The 19,496-nt window shown below is 42.5% G+C and overlaps 2 protein-coding genes across 3 annotated transcripts in view; both read left to right on the forward strand.

Moving 5' to 3' along the window:
• The window catches only part of sspo (SCO-spondin), a 54,518-nt gene extending 52,335 nt beyond the window's left edge, over window positions 1-2,183 (forward strand). The window contains exons 108-109 of the mRNA XM_081696442.1: window positions 742-892; window positions 1,843-2,183. Of these exons, the coding sequence (XP_081552568.1) occupies window positions 742-892; window positions 1,843-1,865 (174 nt within the window). The 3' untranslated portion in view covers window positions 1,866-2,183. The remainder of the gene's footprint in view (window positions 1-741; window positions 893-1,842) is intronic.
• Window positions 2,184-3,405: 1,222 nt separating this feature from the next.
• kcnh2b (potassium voltage-gated channel, subfamily H (eag-related), member 2b) overlaps window positions 3,406-19,496 on the forward strand; it is a 147,255-nt gene continuing 131,164 nt past the window's right edge. For both annotated transcript variants that reach the window (XM_081696418.1, XM_027002951.3), the window contains exons 1-2: window positions 3,406-4,017; window positions 15,596-15,826. In XM_081696418.1, the coding sequence (XP_081552544.1) occupies window positions 3,942-4,017; window positions 15,596-15,826 (307 nt within the window). In that variant the 5' untranslated portion in view covers window positions 3,406-3,941. The remainder of the gene's footprint in view (window positions 4,018-15,595; window positions 15,827-19,496) is intronic.

The following is a 19,496-nucleotide window of genomic DNA, read 5'->3' on the forward strand; positions in this document are numbered from 1 at the left end:
TAACTGTCTGCCAAATAAAATGTCACCCCGATGGTTCTTTGATTCGCCCATCTCATTTGGAGAATTCTATCTCTGTAATCTGTTTGCTGCAACTGTTAAAAATATGCTTCAGCTCAGAAAGTCTCTCAAGTTACCATGGAGACGAGAAGCAGAAGACTTGCAGTTGCATAGTTTCAACACTGAAATCACACCTTTCTCTTCTCCCCAATTTTATTTCCATTCATATTCCTCCCAGAATCCTCAGTTCAACCTCCCAGTGCAGCTGGGCATATACATTCACTTCTCCCTGCCCTGAATTACATCTAAGGTCTCCTCAAGCAGAGAAGCGAAGTAAATGTAGCATGGAGAGAATATCATTTGGATTGGAGATGATTCTATCTCTCTGCTTTCCTCTTGCTTACTTCTGTTCCCCTGCCTGTTTGCAATGCACCCATCACTGTCGAGCTGTATTTTTCACCTGTCTCTCTCCTGTCTCTCTCCTGTCTCTCTCCTCTCTCTCTCCTGTCTCTCTCCTGTCTCTCTCCTGTCTCTCTTCTGTCTCTCTCCTGTCTCTCTCCTGTCTCTCTTCTGTCTCTCTCCTGTCTCTCTCCTGTCTCTCCTTTGCTGCACTCTCCTCTGTCATTCATCTTTTTTCTTCATGTTGCTTTCTCCCCTCTGCACCCTAATGCAATCCCCCATGCATTCTTGGCCTGCTGTGTTCCTCCTTTGCACCTCGTCTCCCTCTCTCTCTCTCTGTGCTAGGAGCCCTACCTCCAAGCTGTGTGTGACTGCTGCAGTTACAGACTGGACCCCCAGAGTCCCGTGCGCTTCCTGAGCCTGCGGTGTACCAGCGGAGAGAGTGAGCCCGTCGTGCTGCCTGTTATACACTCCTGCGAGTGTACCAGCTGCCAGGGTGAGCAGAGGACCACAGCGTGCCCTTGCTTTCTGAACCGTAGCCCTGACTTCTCCCACACATGTCTCCCATGCACGTGCTAACAGGAGGAGAAAAGTTGCTCCTTTTTGCTGCCAGAGGCACGAGTAGAATATGTCACAGGTATGAATAGAATGGCTTTATATAATATATGTGGCTGGATTGTAAGATCTTTACCCTGAGGAAAAAACAAGAGAATAGCATGCTATGAAGACGGATAAGTGCCCAGAGACTTTATAAGATTCATAAATAATCTGACCCCTTATTCCTACGATTTACCTTGTTTACACTCTTGCTTCTTTCATCTTAATCACAACTGACAGAACAGCAAGACAGACACCACTCCAGACTTATGATCGGCCAGCAGCTCGCATCCCCATTACACTGAGACTGCAGAGCTACTGTATCCAGGATATTCATGGCCCGTTGTCGTGACAACAGCCCCTCTCCCCATCACGGGAGAACATTCTCTCCATTTACCGTCTCGGCATTTCGATTAAACTGTACTACCCTCGCCGAGGCGCATGTTTGCATTTCAAACACGCATAATTGCATCAGGGTCTCCCCTCCCAGCAATTACACATTAGGCCATTCATCAATGTTGCTGATTACATTAGCTAATCGAATAGCTGGGCCTGTCGCTTAGCGGGTCACATTTGTCATCATATGGTGTTACAGAATCATGTTTTTTTTTTTAATATGCTGTCTTTCACAACAGGATTCGAAATGAATTAGGATGTGGTACATAATATACAACGTAGAAGAATGCTTTGTGCTCGTGTGCATTTCAAGATGACTGCACATTCAAGTAGTCATTTTAAATCCTATGTCCTTTTCTTTTGTATTGCTTCAAACAACGGGTGATGCTCAACCTTCCTGTAGCACGAATGTCTGACAGCTGTTGATTTAAGACTATGTTCTTTTTCTCACAGGAGGAGATCTATCCAAACGTTAGACTAAATTCTTTCAGAGGGATGGACGGCTTTGGGGAACAGCATCTCTTGACAGCTCCAGTATATTCCAGTGTTTAGCTTGTAGTCATTATATGACTGAATTCTTTTTATAGAGTACTTTCTGAAGCTCTCAGACATCTATATTCTGTACAGCTTATAAATTATGGGTTTTTAAGTTAATGCAGTTAGTCCTTTAAAATTGTTAAACTTAATTACTTTATTTTGTACATCTTGTCTTTTAATTAGAAAATGAGCTACATTACTCAGACCTCTAGCTCTACACTGTGCATTTTGACCAAAGATATTTCTGTTCTACTAAATAAATAATTACATTAACGCATTTCTTTTCTTTTTTTTGTTAAGATTGTGATGTGTCCCTTCAGTACATAATCCACACTTGTGATCAGTACTCATGAACAGTGCTTGCATGCATACTGCGTGTACCGCGGGGTGGGGGTGATAGTGAGGAAACAGTGAGAGATGGGGGAGGAGGGCTCCGACCCATGTAACAGCGGCAGGCTGGAAGATCTCACTAGTAGGATGCTTCAAAGACAGCCGAGTGTCCTTAACAGCGCGCTCCTGACTAAATATGGGAGTTAAGAGGGAAAAAGTACAGCGCGCCCTCTTGTGAAGAGATGTAAAACCCCGTTTCTTTTCCCCAAGATGTATATTTACCCCTCCAAAATAAAAACACCACCCTCGTTCAGTCAGTAACGAAGAGTCGGTTGAATAGTCGGTTAAATTTTTCCCAATTAAAACATTTGTGTTTACACTGTCGGTTGTCGGGTTTGTAGCGCTTCTAGACCATAAGCTGTGCCTTTTGTCTGTCTCCGGGTGACGGTAGGGAAACCCCACATCCACGAGTCTTGCATAGACGGTGACGTATCTTGTACAGTCTGGAGCGCTCCCACGCGACACTACTGAAGGTGAAAACCCTAGCCCATCCCTGAATTAAACAAAGCGAGTTTCCAGTCAGCAAAAGCAAACTATTGCAACTGCAAGGTGAGGTAACGTGCATGCAAACTATCTTTCTGTGCATGAACTCCTTAGGTTATAGCCTGTCATGACCACTGGTTTTGACTTTGGAGTAGCTTAGTCTACTATTGTGTAGCGCGACACTTGATTCCTATTCATCAAATACATTATCAGGGCGTGGCATTAAGGTTTCGTTTATAATACACCTGCGAATGCAAATGAACTTGCCCCTGTCATAATTGCTTTCAACAAATCAATTCGATGTTTTTTTTGTTTTTTTTGTTTGTTTTTTAAAGCAGGTGTCTCGTTTATTATCTTTCCTGTGTGCATGTTTTTTCGTTCTCCATCAGATAACAGCATACAGTAGGTTTGTTTTTTAAATTTTAGATGTGGGATTTCAATTGAAAATGAAAGATGGAATTCTAGGTGCTGACGTCGCGTTTTTCGTCCTCATTGTTTTCTACTACAGCAGGGCGACACCATCGTGGCAGAAAGGGTTAAGGAGGTGTAGTCGATGCCACCGGTGAGCTATCATTTGTGCAGAGCGCGGAGACCTCTGGTGCGAGACACTAGCCTGCTCAAGAACACCCGTTGACACAACAACACGTTGCTGTTGAGATACAGCCCCGAATGGTTTTGCCGAATGAGAATCAAAAGAAGAGGGTCAAGGCACAAAGGATAAGCAGAAGACGTAATTATGGCAAAATTAGGGTACCTCCATCCGTTTGAATATTCCCTCCGAGAGTTGTGCCTGCTGGATGTCATGAAGTAACCGCGCTTGCGTCACTTAACTGTAAACCGGAGAAAGGAGATCATTTCTGGCAGTACAGTCGGACGTAAACAAAACCCACGCTCGCATAGACTACACTGGAAACTAGAAACGGGAGTGTGGATAAGTGGCGACTCCCGTTTAAAGCGCTTCTCTTTCTTTGGAAGGCTCACCCGTCAGTCGCTGATGAAGTTCTCAAGACAGAGGAGCGCTTGTGGATTACTGTGTAGAGCCGCTCATGCCGAGGGCGCAGTGATCGTAGTCGGGCAGTTTTACGCGTAAAGGTCAGCTTTGACTACAGAAAGTCGAGACATTCCGGCGGACTTCAGCAAGGATGCCGGTTCGACGGGGGCACGTGGCTCCTCAGAACACTTTCCTTGATACCATCATCAGGAAATTCGAAAGTCAAAGTAAGTTTAGGGTATTTTTAAATAACAATAGTCGATGCTTTTCCACACATATCTCATGTTTCACAGCAGCAGCAGCAGCAGCAACAACAACAAAAACAATACAAACCAACAAAAGCAATATAAAGAATGGGAATATGAAGTCGTTTATGTTCATAAAGACACACAAATGTGCGTAATAAAAAAAAAATCTTTCAAGGATCTCACGTAATTTGAAAAGACACGTGGGATCTCTTAATAATTCAAGACGACCCTGAGACTTTCACGCAGACACGGAATAACCCGTAATTAAGCCTGCAATTAGAAAGACAAGTTCTATTGTGAGTAATTCCACGAATGGCGTGATATTATATTTAATTCATGTTATCCATGTTAGTCTTGTTCCCTTAGTCTTTAGTGAGCCAAAATGACTTAAACATAGACTATACGACGACCTCTCTGCTAAAGTGCTATCCCAAGGTGAGGTTCCATAATTATCGAAAGATGAGGATGAGTCTTCACAGGGCAAAGGTCAGGTGGAGATATGATTTTCATCAGAACTGAAGTGATGCGGGATAATTATTAATAGCGGTTTGCAGACTGAACTTGCCGTTTTCACATGTCAGTGTTCTTCCTTCGAATATGTACCGGTGTATGACTAGGACGCTCAAAGTTGGAAAATTAGAAATGCAAATATTTTGCAACACAGTGGGAATCCAAATGATTTCAGTCTATGAGCATTTATAGAACAGAGTGCTATAGTTCTCTGAAAGCGCCAGGTACTGCATGCTTCTTTCCTGCAAGGTCCCGTTCTTAAACAGTGGAATAATACAAACATAAACATTTAAAAAAAATAAAACAGTTCTTTAGCATTTTGTAATATGATGTCTCCTGCAACTTAACAGAGAAACAAACATTGAAGTTGTGAGACTAATGGTGAAGGCATCTGATGTCACAGATGCAACATGTGAGAGCAGAAACCAGTAGGTGACATTTGTGGAGACTGTTATTACTGTACTGGTCACCAGTGTAGGTCTTGGGTCCAGGTTCATAACTGTCACTCTTGGAGTAGCACAAAAAGAAAATTTGCAGAAAATCAAGATTCTGCTTTTTCTCCACAAGTCTTGACCAAATGGAGGTCCCCACCGACATGACAGAGTTGTACTTTCCCAGTCAACAAGCCACCACTGGTACAAGGAATTCATGTCATAAACACCTCTCACCCTGCCAATAAACATGGGGTCTGGAAAGCCATTTAATGGTTTGGTTTTGTTTTAGTTTGGTTTGTATTTTTTTAGACAATTAGATATATAATCCCACTTATATCAGTACTGTTAGCATCAAGAACAGTACTATTATGAGGACTTGAATTAGCCCCAGGATTATTGACAGTCAGTACTTTAGGGGTGTATGGGTCTTGTGTATGAGAGTACTTTACTGTTGTATGAACACTGAGTGTGACAGTGGTACTTTAGTAATGTATAGGCATTGTATGTTTCAGCAGTTTGGAGTTGTATTGGAGTTGTGAGAGATAATCAACACTAGTGGTGTATGAGCATTATGTATCACAGTGAGTACTTTAATGTTGTATGGGTGTAGTTTGTGACTGTCAATGCTTTAGTGCTGTATGGACATTGTGTGCGACAATCACCTATGAGTAGTTCTGACCTGGGCTCCAGCGATACTTAAACTTCAGATCAGAGACAGAGAATGCTAGTCCTGGATCAGTGAATATGTAGGACTCCTGAATGACACAACCTAGACACTATTGGGCAAAGCTAGATAATTTAAGGAGGTAGTACTTTAGTAGTATATGGGAGTTGTTTGTGACTGTCAGTACTTTAGTGGTGTATGAGGGTTGTGTGTGAATGTTACTCTACCCAGGTTTTACAGGCTGCCACTCTTTGTTAAGGATAGCAAGATTGTGTCTGCATGTTCTTGAAAGCATATGTGTACAGGTTATTCGAGCATATGTGTTATGCTGTATTAGTGTTTCCAAAAGTTCACTTCCATTTTAGCTGTCCTTGCCAGGTTCGTCTTTTTAGGTGATTTTATAATGGATGTTTCATCCAGCACCTGTCCTAGACTGTCCTGTGCTGTCCAGATTCATGTCCAACCTCCTGGTCATCTGCGAACCCAGTACTCAACATGGGGTGATGTGAAATCTGAATCTGATTACTCATCAGTACAGTCATGCAAATAATATCCAGAAATACTTGTCTGACAGTGCTAAAATTCTTCCTCCATTTCAGCTCTGTGGCATATTTGCCCATCTACATTGAGCATAGCCTTTAGTCAGATGTTTACTTTCTAAAGATAGAAGAAGCTGTAATGAATAATAGAGAAAATGAGCTCTAGTTTAACAATGAAATAAGGAAAATGTTAAAATTATTTCCTATTTTCACCAGTAGCAGTGTGTAATAGGTTGGGCTAAACCAAATTAATATACCACAGAGGTCACGAGGCTGTGTTGTATCTGGCTAATAAGAATTTGCCCTCTTTACCCTTTTGAGAATATCAGCAGTGATTAGTGAAGGATACTAGGACAGAGGATGTTCAAATATACAATTGAGTATGCTAAAAGTTATAAAGCTTTATGTTCCTTGCTGCAACTTTTAATTTTCATATTGGTTGTGTTTGTACAGATTACAGTACAATTGTCATATATCTGATCATTTAGGGTTTGCCTGAGCTTGCTCTCCTTTTGGTTGATTCTTTAGAGTCATGGGGAGTTATAATCTTGTCAAGGGCAAATAACTATCCGTTCATTTGCTTTCTCCAAAATGTTAAAATCCCTGAAGCCTCATTTTGCCCTTTGCTGAATGAAAAGTTTTAAAACACACAATTGTAAAAAATGTATATGCTACTGGCCTGTATTGTTCTATTTTTATGTAGCTAGTATGAAGGTAGATGTGTTTTCTTATTTGTAAGGTACTTCATTTGCATTTAGGCACCAAGCAACAGCCACATGACTTGTATTGATGTGCATATATTTTAGCACACAAAATGTATTGAGAAGACAGTTACTCTGTTATCATCCTGTGATATTCCAGCCATCCTAGGAAAGTTGCCAAATATTGATAGATATCTTTTTATATTTTTGCCAGACATTAAGGAACCATCCTGATATTATGAATTGTGTTATATTGCACATTAAATATTTAATGAAGCATTATTAATGCATTGATAATGAATACTCATATTCTCATTTGCTTTTTGTGGGAGCTTTTAGCACTGCATTAAATCTAGTTTAAGTCATTTGATCATTAGTTTGTTTTACACATATGTTTTTAGTACTGCAATAAATCTAGTTTGGACCATTTATTGGTTAGTGACTACGACCTTTATCTGGTCAAGATACATGCTCCTCTCTAAAACTGGAGGTGCATCCTTATCAGTTTTCAGCAAGGAAATCTTTTTGAATGCAATTTTGTGTCTGAGGACCGTTTTTTTTGCACAGTATCAGATTCTGCTGAGGCGATAATACTACTGGTACATCTTGAATCAATATTTTTCAGTCTTTGGTCATCTTTTATCATCTGTCCTTGTACCCCACAGCTACTATTGTCCTCGTTGATTCTCGTTGAAATCCAACCCTCTCAACAAAAAGGCTTCACACACTTATTATCACACATAACACCTGGCCCTATATGTGATGCTTTACAGTTTTTTTCTTCTTCTCCATTCTGTCTGTTTTGTGCAAGCCAGTGTCAGGGTGCATATGGTCATCCCAGTCAAGCTTGCTCCTCGGAGCAGCGGCAGGAGTCACCTGACTCCAATTAGATGTGTGCAGAGCAGCAGGACCAGGGGAGGATATTAAACACTGCAGCATGTGCACAAACATCACCATCACCGTGGCAACTATTCAGGGCACAAACCGAGCACCCCGTCCCCTGGCGGGTGGGGCCACCGATGCTGACTTAACTAATTCTCTCTTCCTCACTCTCTTGCAATCTCTCTTTCTCTTTCAATCCTCTCTCTCCTCCATCTCCTTGTCTCATTTATACTCTGTAGCCTTATTGTGTTGTAGGATTTCCATTTTGCCTCCCCTTTTCATCTTCGTCCTTTCTAACTGCTGTGGGCCCTGACTTTGAGCCCTGCCCAGGGCTGTGTTATTAGAGGTGGGGGCGGAGAGCGATGGACAGAGGCAGAGAGGAGGAGCTGTGAGGTGGCCCAGCCTGGGGGCTCTCCACACTGCACCTTATTCAGATTAAAGGTGTGGTATTTATAGATGCCTATAAAAAGTAATGCTTCTCCGTCAGCCACCTCTCACAGTGATACTGAGCAGTCATGGTCCAGTTCAATCTGCTTCATACACGCACGTACTCTTGCACACACACACACACACACACACACACACACACACACACACACACACACACACACATACACATGCGTGCGCAAACACTATACCAGTTGCCTGACCTTTTTGTGGATGCTTCTTGGTATTTGTGTGTGTGTGTGTGTGTGTCTGAGAGAGAGAGAGTGAGATAGTGTGTGACTTTTTTCTTCTTCTTGTGAATTATGTGTGAGCACATCTATTTTTGACACATTTTCTGCTTATTTTTATTTCTAGCATGTTTTGTATGTGCTTGGTTGTTTCTGTGTTTGCAGCAAGTTTGTGTACATGTATGCCATCGTTTGTGTTTGTGTGTGTGTGTGTGTGTGTGTGTGTTTCTGACAGTTCCCCATTCTATTTTAGCTATTTCCCCATTCTATTTTAGCCCTCTCCAGGATAACCTTCCCATGAATAGCTGTAATGAATGGCTTATGGAGCCCTGACCTAGGACAGTCCCATGCTCCCCACCTTCAGCTGCTGCCCTCCTCACTGTTCAGTGTTCCTCACCTTAAGCAGCACTCGGAGCAGTTGCGTCTTGCATCTTTTCTTTCATTCACTCTTTCTTCTGTGTTAAACTTTCTTCTGTACTAAACTTACGGCTGTTTTGGTATTGCTGAAGACAAAGATTACGCTGTTCTCCTGGATAAAAACCGGTGACTAGTTCGCCCGCCTCCATTCAAAGGCTCTTTCTGGATGAGTCATGTTAGTGTCTCTTTCTCCCTGATGTAACTTGCTGTATAAATGAATCAGTACATTATTTGTAATGAGTTTAGGTTATATTATGTCCTAAATAGGTATCGGCGCAAAGATCACAGTGTGCAGCAGCAAACTGGAATGTGAGTTAGGATAAGGATACGATTTGGGACAATTTGAGTAATCTATTTTTAGGTTTTTCATATCTTGTTTGGTGATGCCACCCAGGCAATTTTTTGTTCATCAGATACAAACTAACTTCTGGTATCATGGAGTTAAATGAGGCTGAAAGGAAGCCAACAGTTCCGGCAGATGCTTAGGTTAATTATGGCGCTTCTAGTGTCTTGTTACAGTCTTGCTGAAGGTCTCTCTTTCTGGCTTGCCAACACACACACGCACCTCTCTTTGTCACTCTTTGTTACCCCCTCTAGTCTACTCTGTGTATAATTTTTAGCTCTTTCTCACACTGTCTTTCTCTCTCGCTCATGCACAAGCACACTTTCTCTTATGGTAAGCTACCACTTAACCAGCCCACTGACTTTCCCCCTTAAAAGCCTTAATGTACTGCCTACAGCTCTCATTGTCTGTCAGCGTCTATGCCCATTTAGCATGCTAACTATGTACTCTAAACAGTTGAGGCCAGATATTTAAAAGATGAGGGTGTCTTCAACAGTTTCTACCTCATTGTTGCAGTAATTATATTTTACTCAGTGGTGACACATGGATGTACCATACGGTGCAAAAGTTTTTCCTCAGAGGCTTCTTCTGAAGCTGTGAGTTGGGGCCTGATTTGGAACACAGCTTTTGAACTGGTGTGGCAGCTCTTCAGACGTCAGGGCCTACAGATCGACTGACGTATTCCATCTAGTAAGTGATCTGTGAGCTTGCGCAAGGCCAGCGATCAGTCAGACAAACTGACTTTACCACAATTTGCCAGGCAAAATAAGTATAAGGAAATAAATGCCTGTGCCATAAAATGTTATGGGACAATTTCCACAATATCATGTCGACCACCTTCTCCAACATTTGCATATGAATCACCCATGCTCAGAGCCTGGGAGCTGGGGAATTAGACCTACTGATCTAGACTAGGTGCAGGCCATCTACCAAGGGAATGTATCTGAGGGAGCCACAACAGGAAGGACAGGTCAGGAGAAGCAGTGTCCATGACCCCTCCCAGCTCTGTATTTTACCTTAAACTCTCACCTTTCCAACAAAGCTCCCTGGAGCTGAACTTAGCTCAAGGCTCACTCCCTCTCTTATGGCCTTTGTCCTGCCCTATTTCAAAGGCCCTTCTGGCCCTTTGCTAAAAGCACTGAGGCTAAAATGCCACTGACACATCTACTGGAGCCTAGGTATCTGCAGGGAGAATATATTAATGTGTATCAGCACACATCAAACCCCTGCACCCTGCTCCCGGCCCTGCTTGTGATTTCAGTAGGGAGCTAGGGATTTGCTCTGGCCTGCCCCCCCGACACATCCACTTGCACACACACACACACACACACACACACACACACACACACACACACACACACACACACACACACACACACACACACACACACACACACACGCGCGCACACATACAAAACCTTAACCTTGCCATTCCCAGAATCCTCACACACAGCTGGGCCAGCCAGGTCAAACATTTTCTTTCTTTCCATCTTTGTTTCTCTCTTCAACCTTTTTTTCTTCTGTCTTTCACCGGTGCCTCGTTAAGTGGCTCTGGCAATGCCTCCTGCTGCATCCTTTTATTTGGAACCCATAGCTTACTGTAGAAAAACAGCTCAGTTTAAAGGGCTCACACACACATACATACACACACACACACACACACACACACACACACACACACACACACACACAGTGGAACAAAAGGCCAAACTTGTGCTGAAATGTTCTTTTATAGATCTTTTAACAGTTTACCACAGTTTTGAAGAGATGGTCACCTTTGTCAGTGTTTTAACCTTAGGTTTATAAAGCAGGGGAGGATATAAGCTATCAGGGATGCATTAGCACGTTATGTCCCAAAAGGGACAAAAAAAGGCCTCAAATACAGGGCTGAGCCTATATTAGTCCCATTAAAGGCTCACTGTGTGCTTCTCACCTTTGCTGATCAATATTATACCTTTGATGCTGCTCTGCAGACAAGTTGGTCTGCTGGGAGGTGTTTCCTGACCTTATCACCTCCCTTACCTTTACTGGGGAGCAGTGATGTTGGTTTATGGCCTCGGAGACATAAGGCCTGCCTGGCAGAGGTGCTGAACTGGGCTCTTTAACAATGCTGGTGCCACAGACCCCCAGCTTCTGTTACTCTACAGGCCTGTCTGAGCGCTTTGGCTTCTCGGTCCAAGAGAAGGGAGCAGAGACAGATGAGGAACTGCTATTCGCCTCTTGCAGAGATTGATTGGCCTGTGCACACAATCAGGAAGGAGATAAGAACCTGGGGCCTTCATTTACGTATTTCAGCTGATAGATAGGCTTAGAAAGCTTCTGATAGTCTAATCTGTTTGCCACTAACAGGCAGGGTAACAAACACTCAAAAAGGCTCTGTTTCCTTCCTTTATGGAACAGAATGTGTGTCTGTGGAATTTACTGAGCCTCTTGTAAGAGATAAAATCTGGATTTGACGTTATGCATTACAAATGCAGTGTTTGTGAAAGAAAAAAAGTGACTTTGGTCTGTGGAAGGAATGACTTTGGTTTTAAAGGGGCAATATTCTCTGTTTGGTCATCCTTTCAGGGGCTGCATTTTTTTTTTTCTCAGATCTCAAACAACGTGCATATTTGTGTCTTGGTGTGTGTTGAGGGTAAGGGAGTGAGTGAAAGAGACAGACAGAGCTGGAGTATTTTGGTGCTGTGTTGTGTCTGCTAGACCTTTGTTCTCAGAAGAGAACAATTGGTACAGCATGGCGCTTTCTCGCCATGCTGCTGTTGTTCTACTGTTATTGTAAAGGAGGGTGGCAGGGCAGGTGTGCCAGAGAACTGGGGTCTGCCACTTATACCACACACATGCACACATCTACACATATACACATGTATAAACACACACACACACACACACATAGACAATCACAGTAACAGAGTCTCTCTGGCATCCCCTGGGATGCCTCCTCTTAGTCAAACCTACCACAGCCACATATGCCAACACATGCACCCAAGAGACACAAAGAGGCACACGCATAGCCAACTGCATTTACATTTATGCATTTACACACACACACACACACACACACACACACACACACCACACACACACACACACACACACACTCACTTTTCATACTCTTTATCACTTCAAAGAACTGAGAAAGTCCATGTGTCTGTCTCCGCATATTCTTGTCTGTTCAGTTACCCTCTGTTGGCTTCACACAAAGGACACGTCATTCCCATTTCAAGACCAATTTACAGACTGTTTTGTGATGTTTTTACTGCAAGGAGGGGCAAACTGGATCCATGATAATCAATACATTGGAAACTGAACTTTCCACGGACCTTTGTGGCTCAGTCTGGCTGAAATCAAGCATAAAAACGCTTAATGAGATAAACAACTCAATTGGGACTTTTTCCACAACTGCCCTATTGTTTATTCACATGCTCTCCTTCTCTCATGCTTCCTGTTTTTCTTTTTCCTTCTGTCCCAATTAGTCACTGCATCGTTTAAGCAGGACTCGGCACTGTCAATATCGCCGCAGACAGCCGCTTTCTTATTCTCTGTGACATAGCGACAGCCGCTCCGGCTGATAAATAACGACACAAGGTAATTAAGGAATAGTGTTTTGTGCAGATCAGGTCCATGCTTTTGTGACAGGATTGGCAAGGACTTGCAAATTTGGAATGGGAATTACAAATGTATCAGGTTTTGAAATTGCTCTGGAAAAGGTGGCGGAGTTCTGCCATTGTGGATCACAGCAGGTTGTGTTCTAGTGCAGTTTGAGAATAGTGCCTTTCTGAGAGGCACTTAAATGAGCAAAAATATATAAATGATCAGTTTATGAAGGTATAACTTCAAATTATGAAGGTATAACATATTAAGATGATAAATGATAAGAAATATTCCCTCTTTAAGATGATAATATATTATCTAAATATATAACCAAAGCAGATCACTTTGAGAGATAGATCTGTAGTGATGAAAATATTTTGAGACTCGTGTGTGTGTGTGTGTGTGTGTGTGTGTGTGTGTGTGTGTGTGTGTGTGTGTGTGTGAGTATCCATGTAAATGTATAGCAAATGCGTAGGAAGCAAGTGTGTCATCTAGAGCACTACAGATATCTTACCGCTATTGTTACACATATATTATCCATCATCCCTTACCAAAACACTCCACATGCTCAGAATCACCCTTACCGCCTCCATTCACATCCATAGCACACACATATTGCTACATAACTAAACTGTGAAAACAGTGGGCGGAAATAAATAAACAAACTAACCCCATTCCTGAAGCTGTGATGTTGTCTTTTTTCATTATAGTCTCATGCCTCACCTGACCACTTCCTCAGCCTGTAGCAATGGTGTGTATTGTCCTTTTGGACCTGATCACTACAGCTGGGCAGTTTGTCCTCTCCCCTACGGCCTTGACCCTGATGCTGGTTGGACACTTACATTAGAGACCACGTAAAAAGCACAGTTTAAGAAATTTTAGAGTGATAACTATTTTTGCAAATAGTTTGTTATTAAATGCTAAACTTATTTTATAAAATACATAGAATACTTGGTCCTCCCAGGTACGTATTTTGATGATTATTTGTTTTATTTGTTTGTTTGGTTGTTTTTGGCTTTTTTGTTTTCTCTATGTGATGGAACACGGGATTTCAACATTATGTCCCCCACTATTCACATTCTTTATGCAAAAAAAAATTTATGTCTTAAATAAAGTTTTGAAGATAAATGGAGGACATTATGATTTTGCTCCTGTCCACGGGTCATTCTGAAACAGATGTATGTGGAAGCTTTAAGGTTTCACATTCCTGTCAGTCTGGGCAAACCCACTATAGTAAATAATATCAATAAATTATCAGCATAAGAAAATAGCACAATTATAAAAACTTCCGTTATGATGAGAAGAATAGAAGCTACATAATAACATCTCATGAAAAATGCCAAAGTTTCCTGGCCACGAGAAGCTCCAGTCCTCAGTTTCACTTGGTAATTTATTTGTGTTATTGCCCAGCAAGGGAGAAAGCAGCTGCACTGTCCAGCTCTGCCCTCCTTCGACTCATCATCCAGCTTCTGCAGTCCGAGCTTGGCACATCATCACCATCTCCCATCAGTTACGACGAACACAAACACACATAAATGGTTTAGATATGGACTTCCATTTGAGGAGACTGCACTCTCGAATGGCAAACCCTGCTGGGTTCAAAAAGTTCACAATGCAGTCTGTATGTAATAGGTTTTGATGGTTTTGGCTCCATACATTGAATTTGAATGTAACTAATTGCTTTTAGGTTGAACTTGAGAATGGGGACATTAATTCAAGTGTGTTTACACTGAGTGAACTACACGGGAGTCACAGTCAAGCTTGTTCGTAGCTGCCTACCCACCCTTTCCCCATTACAAAACAACATAACTAATTGAACAATTTCCCATAAAAGTGTCATGAGTAGGACTTGGTTGCAAATCCTTTGCGATCAATGTCCAGCTGAAGTGATGCCAGCTCTGTAATGCTGCCATTATCTGATGCTGCTTTAGCTAATGCTAAGTTCCCCAGAGTTCCCAACAAACTGCTGATTTAGATACACTTAATGTTTCTGCGATGCCTTTGATTGAATCATTCCAATTTATATTTTTGCCCTAATGATGACCTCTTTGGTAAGTTTTTGATCCTAGCATCACTCCAACTGGAAATGCTACGATCAGCTCTTGACCTGTAGCTAGCTCTTTTGGACATAAACTAATGATGCAGTCACACACACAGCCAAGCAACAGCATGAGCAGCAATTTGCTCGATCATTCTGGATCTCTCCAAAGAGACTTGTGTACAAAAGATCAGTAATACCCACAGTGCTCCCCTTGTATGACTGTAGACACCCTTGAGTTAAAGCTACCCACAAACCCACCACAAATCACACGTAGGTGTGTTTTTTAACCTGTATTAATTCTTTTCTAACTTCTATTATCGAACAATTTTAAAGGGCAGACTCCACAGAATTCAGGAAATGTTTGAGCCATATTTCTATGTGGCCTTATCGCAAATACATTAATAAAAACATTGCAAAACATTGAATCCCATGCACCAGTCAACCCCCATTGGTTAAATATCACATTCAGTTGAGCCAGTGTACCTGAGTACAGCACCACAACAATATGAAGTGTCACTGCCCAGTTACTGCACCTCTTCCTTGACAACTTCATTCATAACAGAGTGTTATGAAAAAAAATATGAAAATGTGAATATTTCCATCAGTAGTCGTTAATTACTGTCCACCTACTGTCGAATGCAAACCAGAGTGAGCCATAATCAGATTCTTGTCTTTCTTTTGTTTTGTTCTCTCTCTCTCTCTCTCTCTCTCTCTCTCTCTCTCTCTCTCTCTATGTCTCCCACACCCCCCTCTCTAATCAGGTCGGAAGTTCATCATAGCCAATGCACGTGTGGAGAACTGCGCCATTATCTTCTGCAATGATGGCTTCTGTCACATGTGTGGCTACACGCGGGCGGAGGTCATGCAGAGGCCGTGTTCGTGTAACTTCCTGTACGGGCCACACACCAAGCGCCTGGATGTTGCGCAGATGGCTCAGGCCCTGCTGGGCACTGAGGAGAGGAAAGTGGAGATCACACTCTACAGAAAAGACGGTAGGCCAGATGACTTTCTCTGTGACAGAAAGTGAATAATGACAGATTCAGTGACAGTTTCAGTGATCCTCGCATATGATGTATGGCGTGGCAGCAATTCAGCCTCTACTATGAGAGTTTAAATATTTGCCCTGTAACTGGGTCCATGAGGATGGCAAAGTGAATATAGGACAGACGTTTGCTATGGCAGAGCAGAGGGAAGAGACTGGAGCTGGATCCGTGTCCTAAAGTGGGATTGGATTCACATCATTGCTATTGTTCTAGTCAGCTACTCAGTCATGAGATTGTATCCAAAATCTTATTCCTGTTTTTAAGCTAGAGACAGAACTCCTGAAAGACAACTGATGACTTGTTAGTAAGGTAGACAAAGAGAGAAAGCCAGAAAGAGAAGGGGGACCAAAGTAATGAAACCAATGACCAAACACACAAACAAACAACAGTCAATCAGCAACATGGCTGAATGTTCCCCTCATCTGACAGAGAGAGAGAGAGAGAGAGAGAGAGAGAGAGAGAGAGAGAGAGAGAGAGAGAGAGCGAGCGAGCGAGAGGGGGTTGTGTGTTTGTGTGTGTGTGTGTGTTTAAAATGAGCAGGTGGCGTGTGCAGTGGTATGGCGTTGGGGCAGAAGTTGCTAGTTGTTGTCTGACTATGTGATCATGTTCTCTATCTCCTTCATGGCATGGGAGGACTCTGCTCCACCAGTCCTTGTTTCCACTGGATCCTCTCAGAGCTGAGGGTGTCATGTATATGCAGTACCTAGCTCCCCCAACAGCTGCGCTGGCTAAGCCAAAACCCCAGTGTGGAATATGACCCAATTTAAGGTTCACTAATGGCACTCTTCTGAGCCGTGTCTTCATGCTGGAAGTTTTACACTTCTTACTTTCTACTTTTCCAGCTGGTGAACTTTTTTAAGATATATTTGTCAAATCAATAGGAGAGTGAAAAGATTTCAGGCTGATGTAACACAGGTTGCAAGCATTACAGCTAGGATAGGATGCATGGGACCAAAACCTGATTTGGTTTTCATAGGATTTTCATAGCTGAAATCTTAGTGCACACAGGTGTCCATGGTGACGATGATAGTAATGCTTAGAGGGCTTTAAGTATGGAACAGTTCCTGACTCTGTGTGTGTGTGTGTGTGTGTGTGTGTGCCTGTGCCTTTTGGCTATGAATCCAAAACACAAAGCTGCTCTGGTGTTTGTGTACGGTAAGCACAGGCCATGGAATGTGCCACACTCCTGTATGTCTTATTAGCCCGTAACTTCAACTTCTTCCCTTTCTTTCACTCCCTCAGTCTCTCTCTCTCTCTCTTTATAACTCTCCAAAAATCACAGTAACAGAGTCTCTCTGGCACCCCCTGGTATGTCTCCTCTTAGTCAAACCTACCACAGCCACATATGCAAACACATGTACCCAAGAGACACATATAGGCACACGCATAGACAAGTGCATACACACATATGCATTTACACACACACACATACACACACACACACACACACACACACACACACACACACACGTGCATAAACACGCACAGTGTAGAATTAGACCCCAGTTTTGGAACACACTTTGATTCCTTATAAATAATGCACAGTGGGAAACACAGCTTTGTAACACAGGCTTCATAACAAGGGATTCCGATTGCTCCTCTGGTTGTGGGTAAAGAGTGAGTGGCAGAGCTGGTGGTGGTGGTGGTGGGGGGGGGTTGGAATGGGGTAAAGAAGAGGTGAAAAATTGCTTTACTCTCTCTTCCTCTCCTTCATGCCTCTGCATCCATTCATCTGGTGAGCAGCACGCTGACATCAGCCTTCACAATGATGGATGAACAGTTCTCATGCTCGGCTGTCCCATTGCTGATCGGACTGGCGCTTAATCAATCACTCCTAGGCTGAGCTCCACTGTAGATGCAGTACCTGTGAAAGCGAGAGGGGAGCAGGAGTGTATGTGTGTGTGTGTGTGTGTGTGTGTGTGTGTGTGTGTGTGTGTGTGTGTGTGTGTGTGTGTGCGTGTGTGTGTGTGTGTGCAACTGTAAAGTAGAGCTCACAGAGAATGTGGCCCATTCGTGGCATGGGTCATATGCATCTGCTGTACTCCAGTATCCACGCAGGATGTAAGTGACTCTTTGATTGCCTACCCTCTGAGCTGATGTCATAACCTCACAGTCTCTGCATACTTCAAGTGCTGGCCTGGAACCATGGTTCATGTTCTGTAAATCACATGAAGAGACATCAATAGGTTTGAGGATCTCGGCTTAGTTCTAATCAGTGGAGTTCTTCATCATATGAAAGACAAAAACATCACTCCTAATGTTATCTCTCTTATTCTTCAACACATAAAACCTTCAGTCATATTGTGGGATTTATTTGTTTGTTTATTTATTTATTTAAATGTATTTATTTAATTCTTCTCAGTAGTAGTCCCAGTCAGCTTTTCACAGCCCTCTCCAAACATTTCTACCATCCTTTTCCCAATAGACACTTTAACCCTTTAACCCTCCTGACCTTGGGGTCAAAGGAGGCAGCAGCTTTCAACACAGATTCTCATCATGGGTCACTGAAACAGGAGTACCAGATGCTTAGAAATAGTGATTATCATTTCCTTAAGTAGCGGGGTAGAGATTACCATCTGTTGGAACCAGCCAGGACACCTGCCTCTTGGTTTTCTCAAACGAGCACGGGTCAAGCCCCCTGCTCTCCAAATGGCTAGTCCTGTGCCTCACTACACTTCTCCTGAGCCATTATTAGAAGCCATCTGATAAGCCCACCTTGTCAATGGACAGTCTATGGTTCTGTCTGTCATAATGAAATGTGCTGGTTTATCTTATTCATAGTTATTGACTTTGTCAGATGGTCAGATGAGTCCTGTTAAAACCAGAGGAGTTGGCAGCTGACTGGAAGTGAATGGACTCTATTTAGGACAGATTGCTATGAGAGAGAGTGCTATTGTTAGTATTAAATAGCTTACAATAGCAGAATCCTGCTCTGCCGGGTGTGTGTGTGTGGGTGTGTGTGTGTGCTTGTGTGCACGTGTGTGTGTCTCACTGACATTTTGTGAATCTGATGCATCATTCAAATACTCAAGCCAGTAGTTTCAAAGTTCATCCTATACTATGTTTCTATAAGGTTTCTCTCAAGTCTGTTCAGTATTTGTGTTTGTAGATTATCAACAACTTTCAGATCATTTGCAGATTAACAGATTACTTCTGCATGCATTTTTCATTTCTCAGTGTTATTTGTAACAAGTAGCTATGAAAAGTAAACAATGTCTTCCAGTGGGAAAAGTGAACTGGGTCACCCAGTCGGAAAAGGGATATTCCATTGGAAGGTATGGGTAAACTAGTTTTAAGTTATGTAGGCTTCCATCCAGCTAAATCATTTGTCCCTGTATTTGCATGCATTAAGAATCCATGTGTACACTAATGATCCTTCATATTTTTTGCTCACTTTGTCGGATGAGGCATGTGGGAGTGTGACAGCTCTTCCTCTTTTGTTCACACTGTTTGACACCCTGCAACGCATTCCACAAGGGAGTCAAAACACCCACATATTACAATCCATCCGGTGGAGATTACTTAGTATTGAGCTTTATTCATACTGAGAAGACAGAAAGCTTAAGCTCAACTAGAGAAAGTGAAGTTTATGGTGACAAGTTCAGTGCTTTTTTTGTTT

The sequence above is a fragment of the Electrophorus electricus genome, chromosome 14, assembly GCF_041902795.1.
Source record: "Electrophorus electricus isolate QZ-2024a chromosome 14, ASM4190279v1, whole genome shotgun sequence".
NCBI classification, from domain to species: Eukaryota; Metazoa; Chordata; class Actinopteri; order Gymnotiformes; family Gymnotidae; genus Electrophorus; species Electrophorus electricus.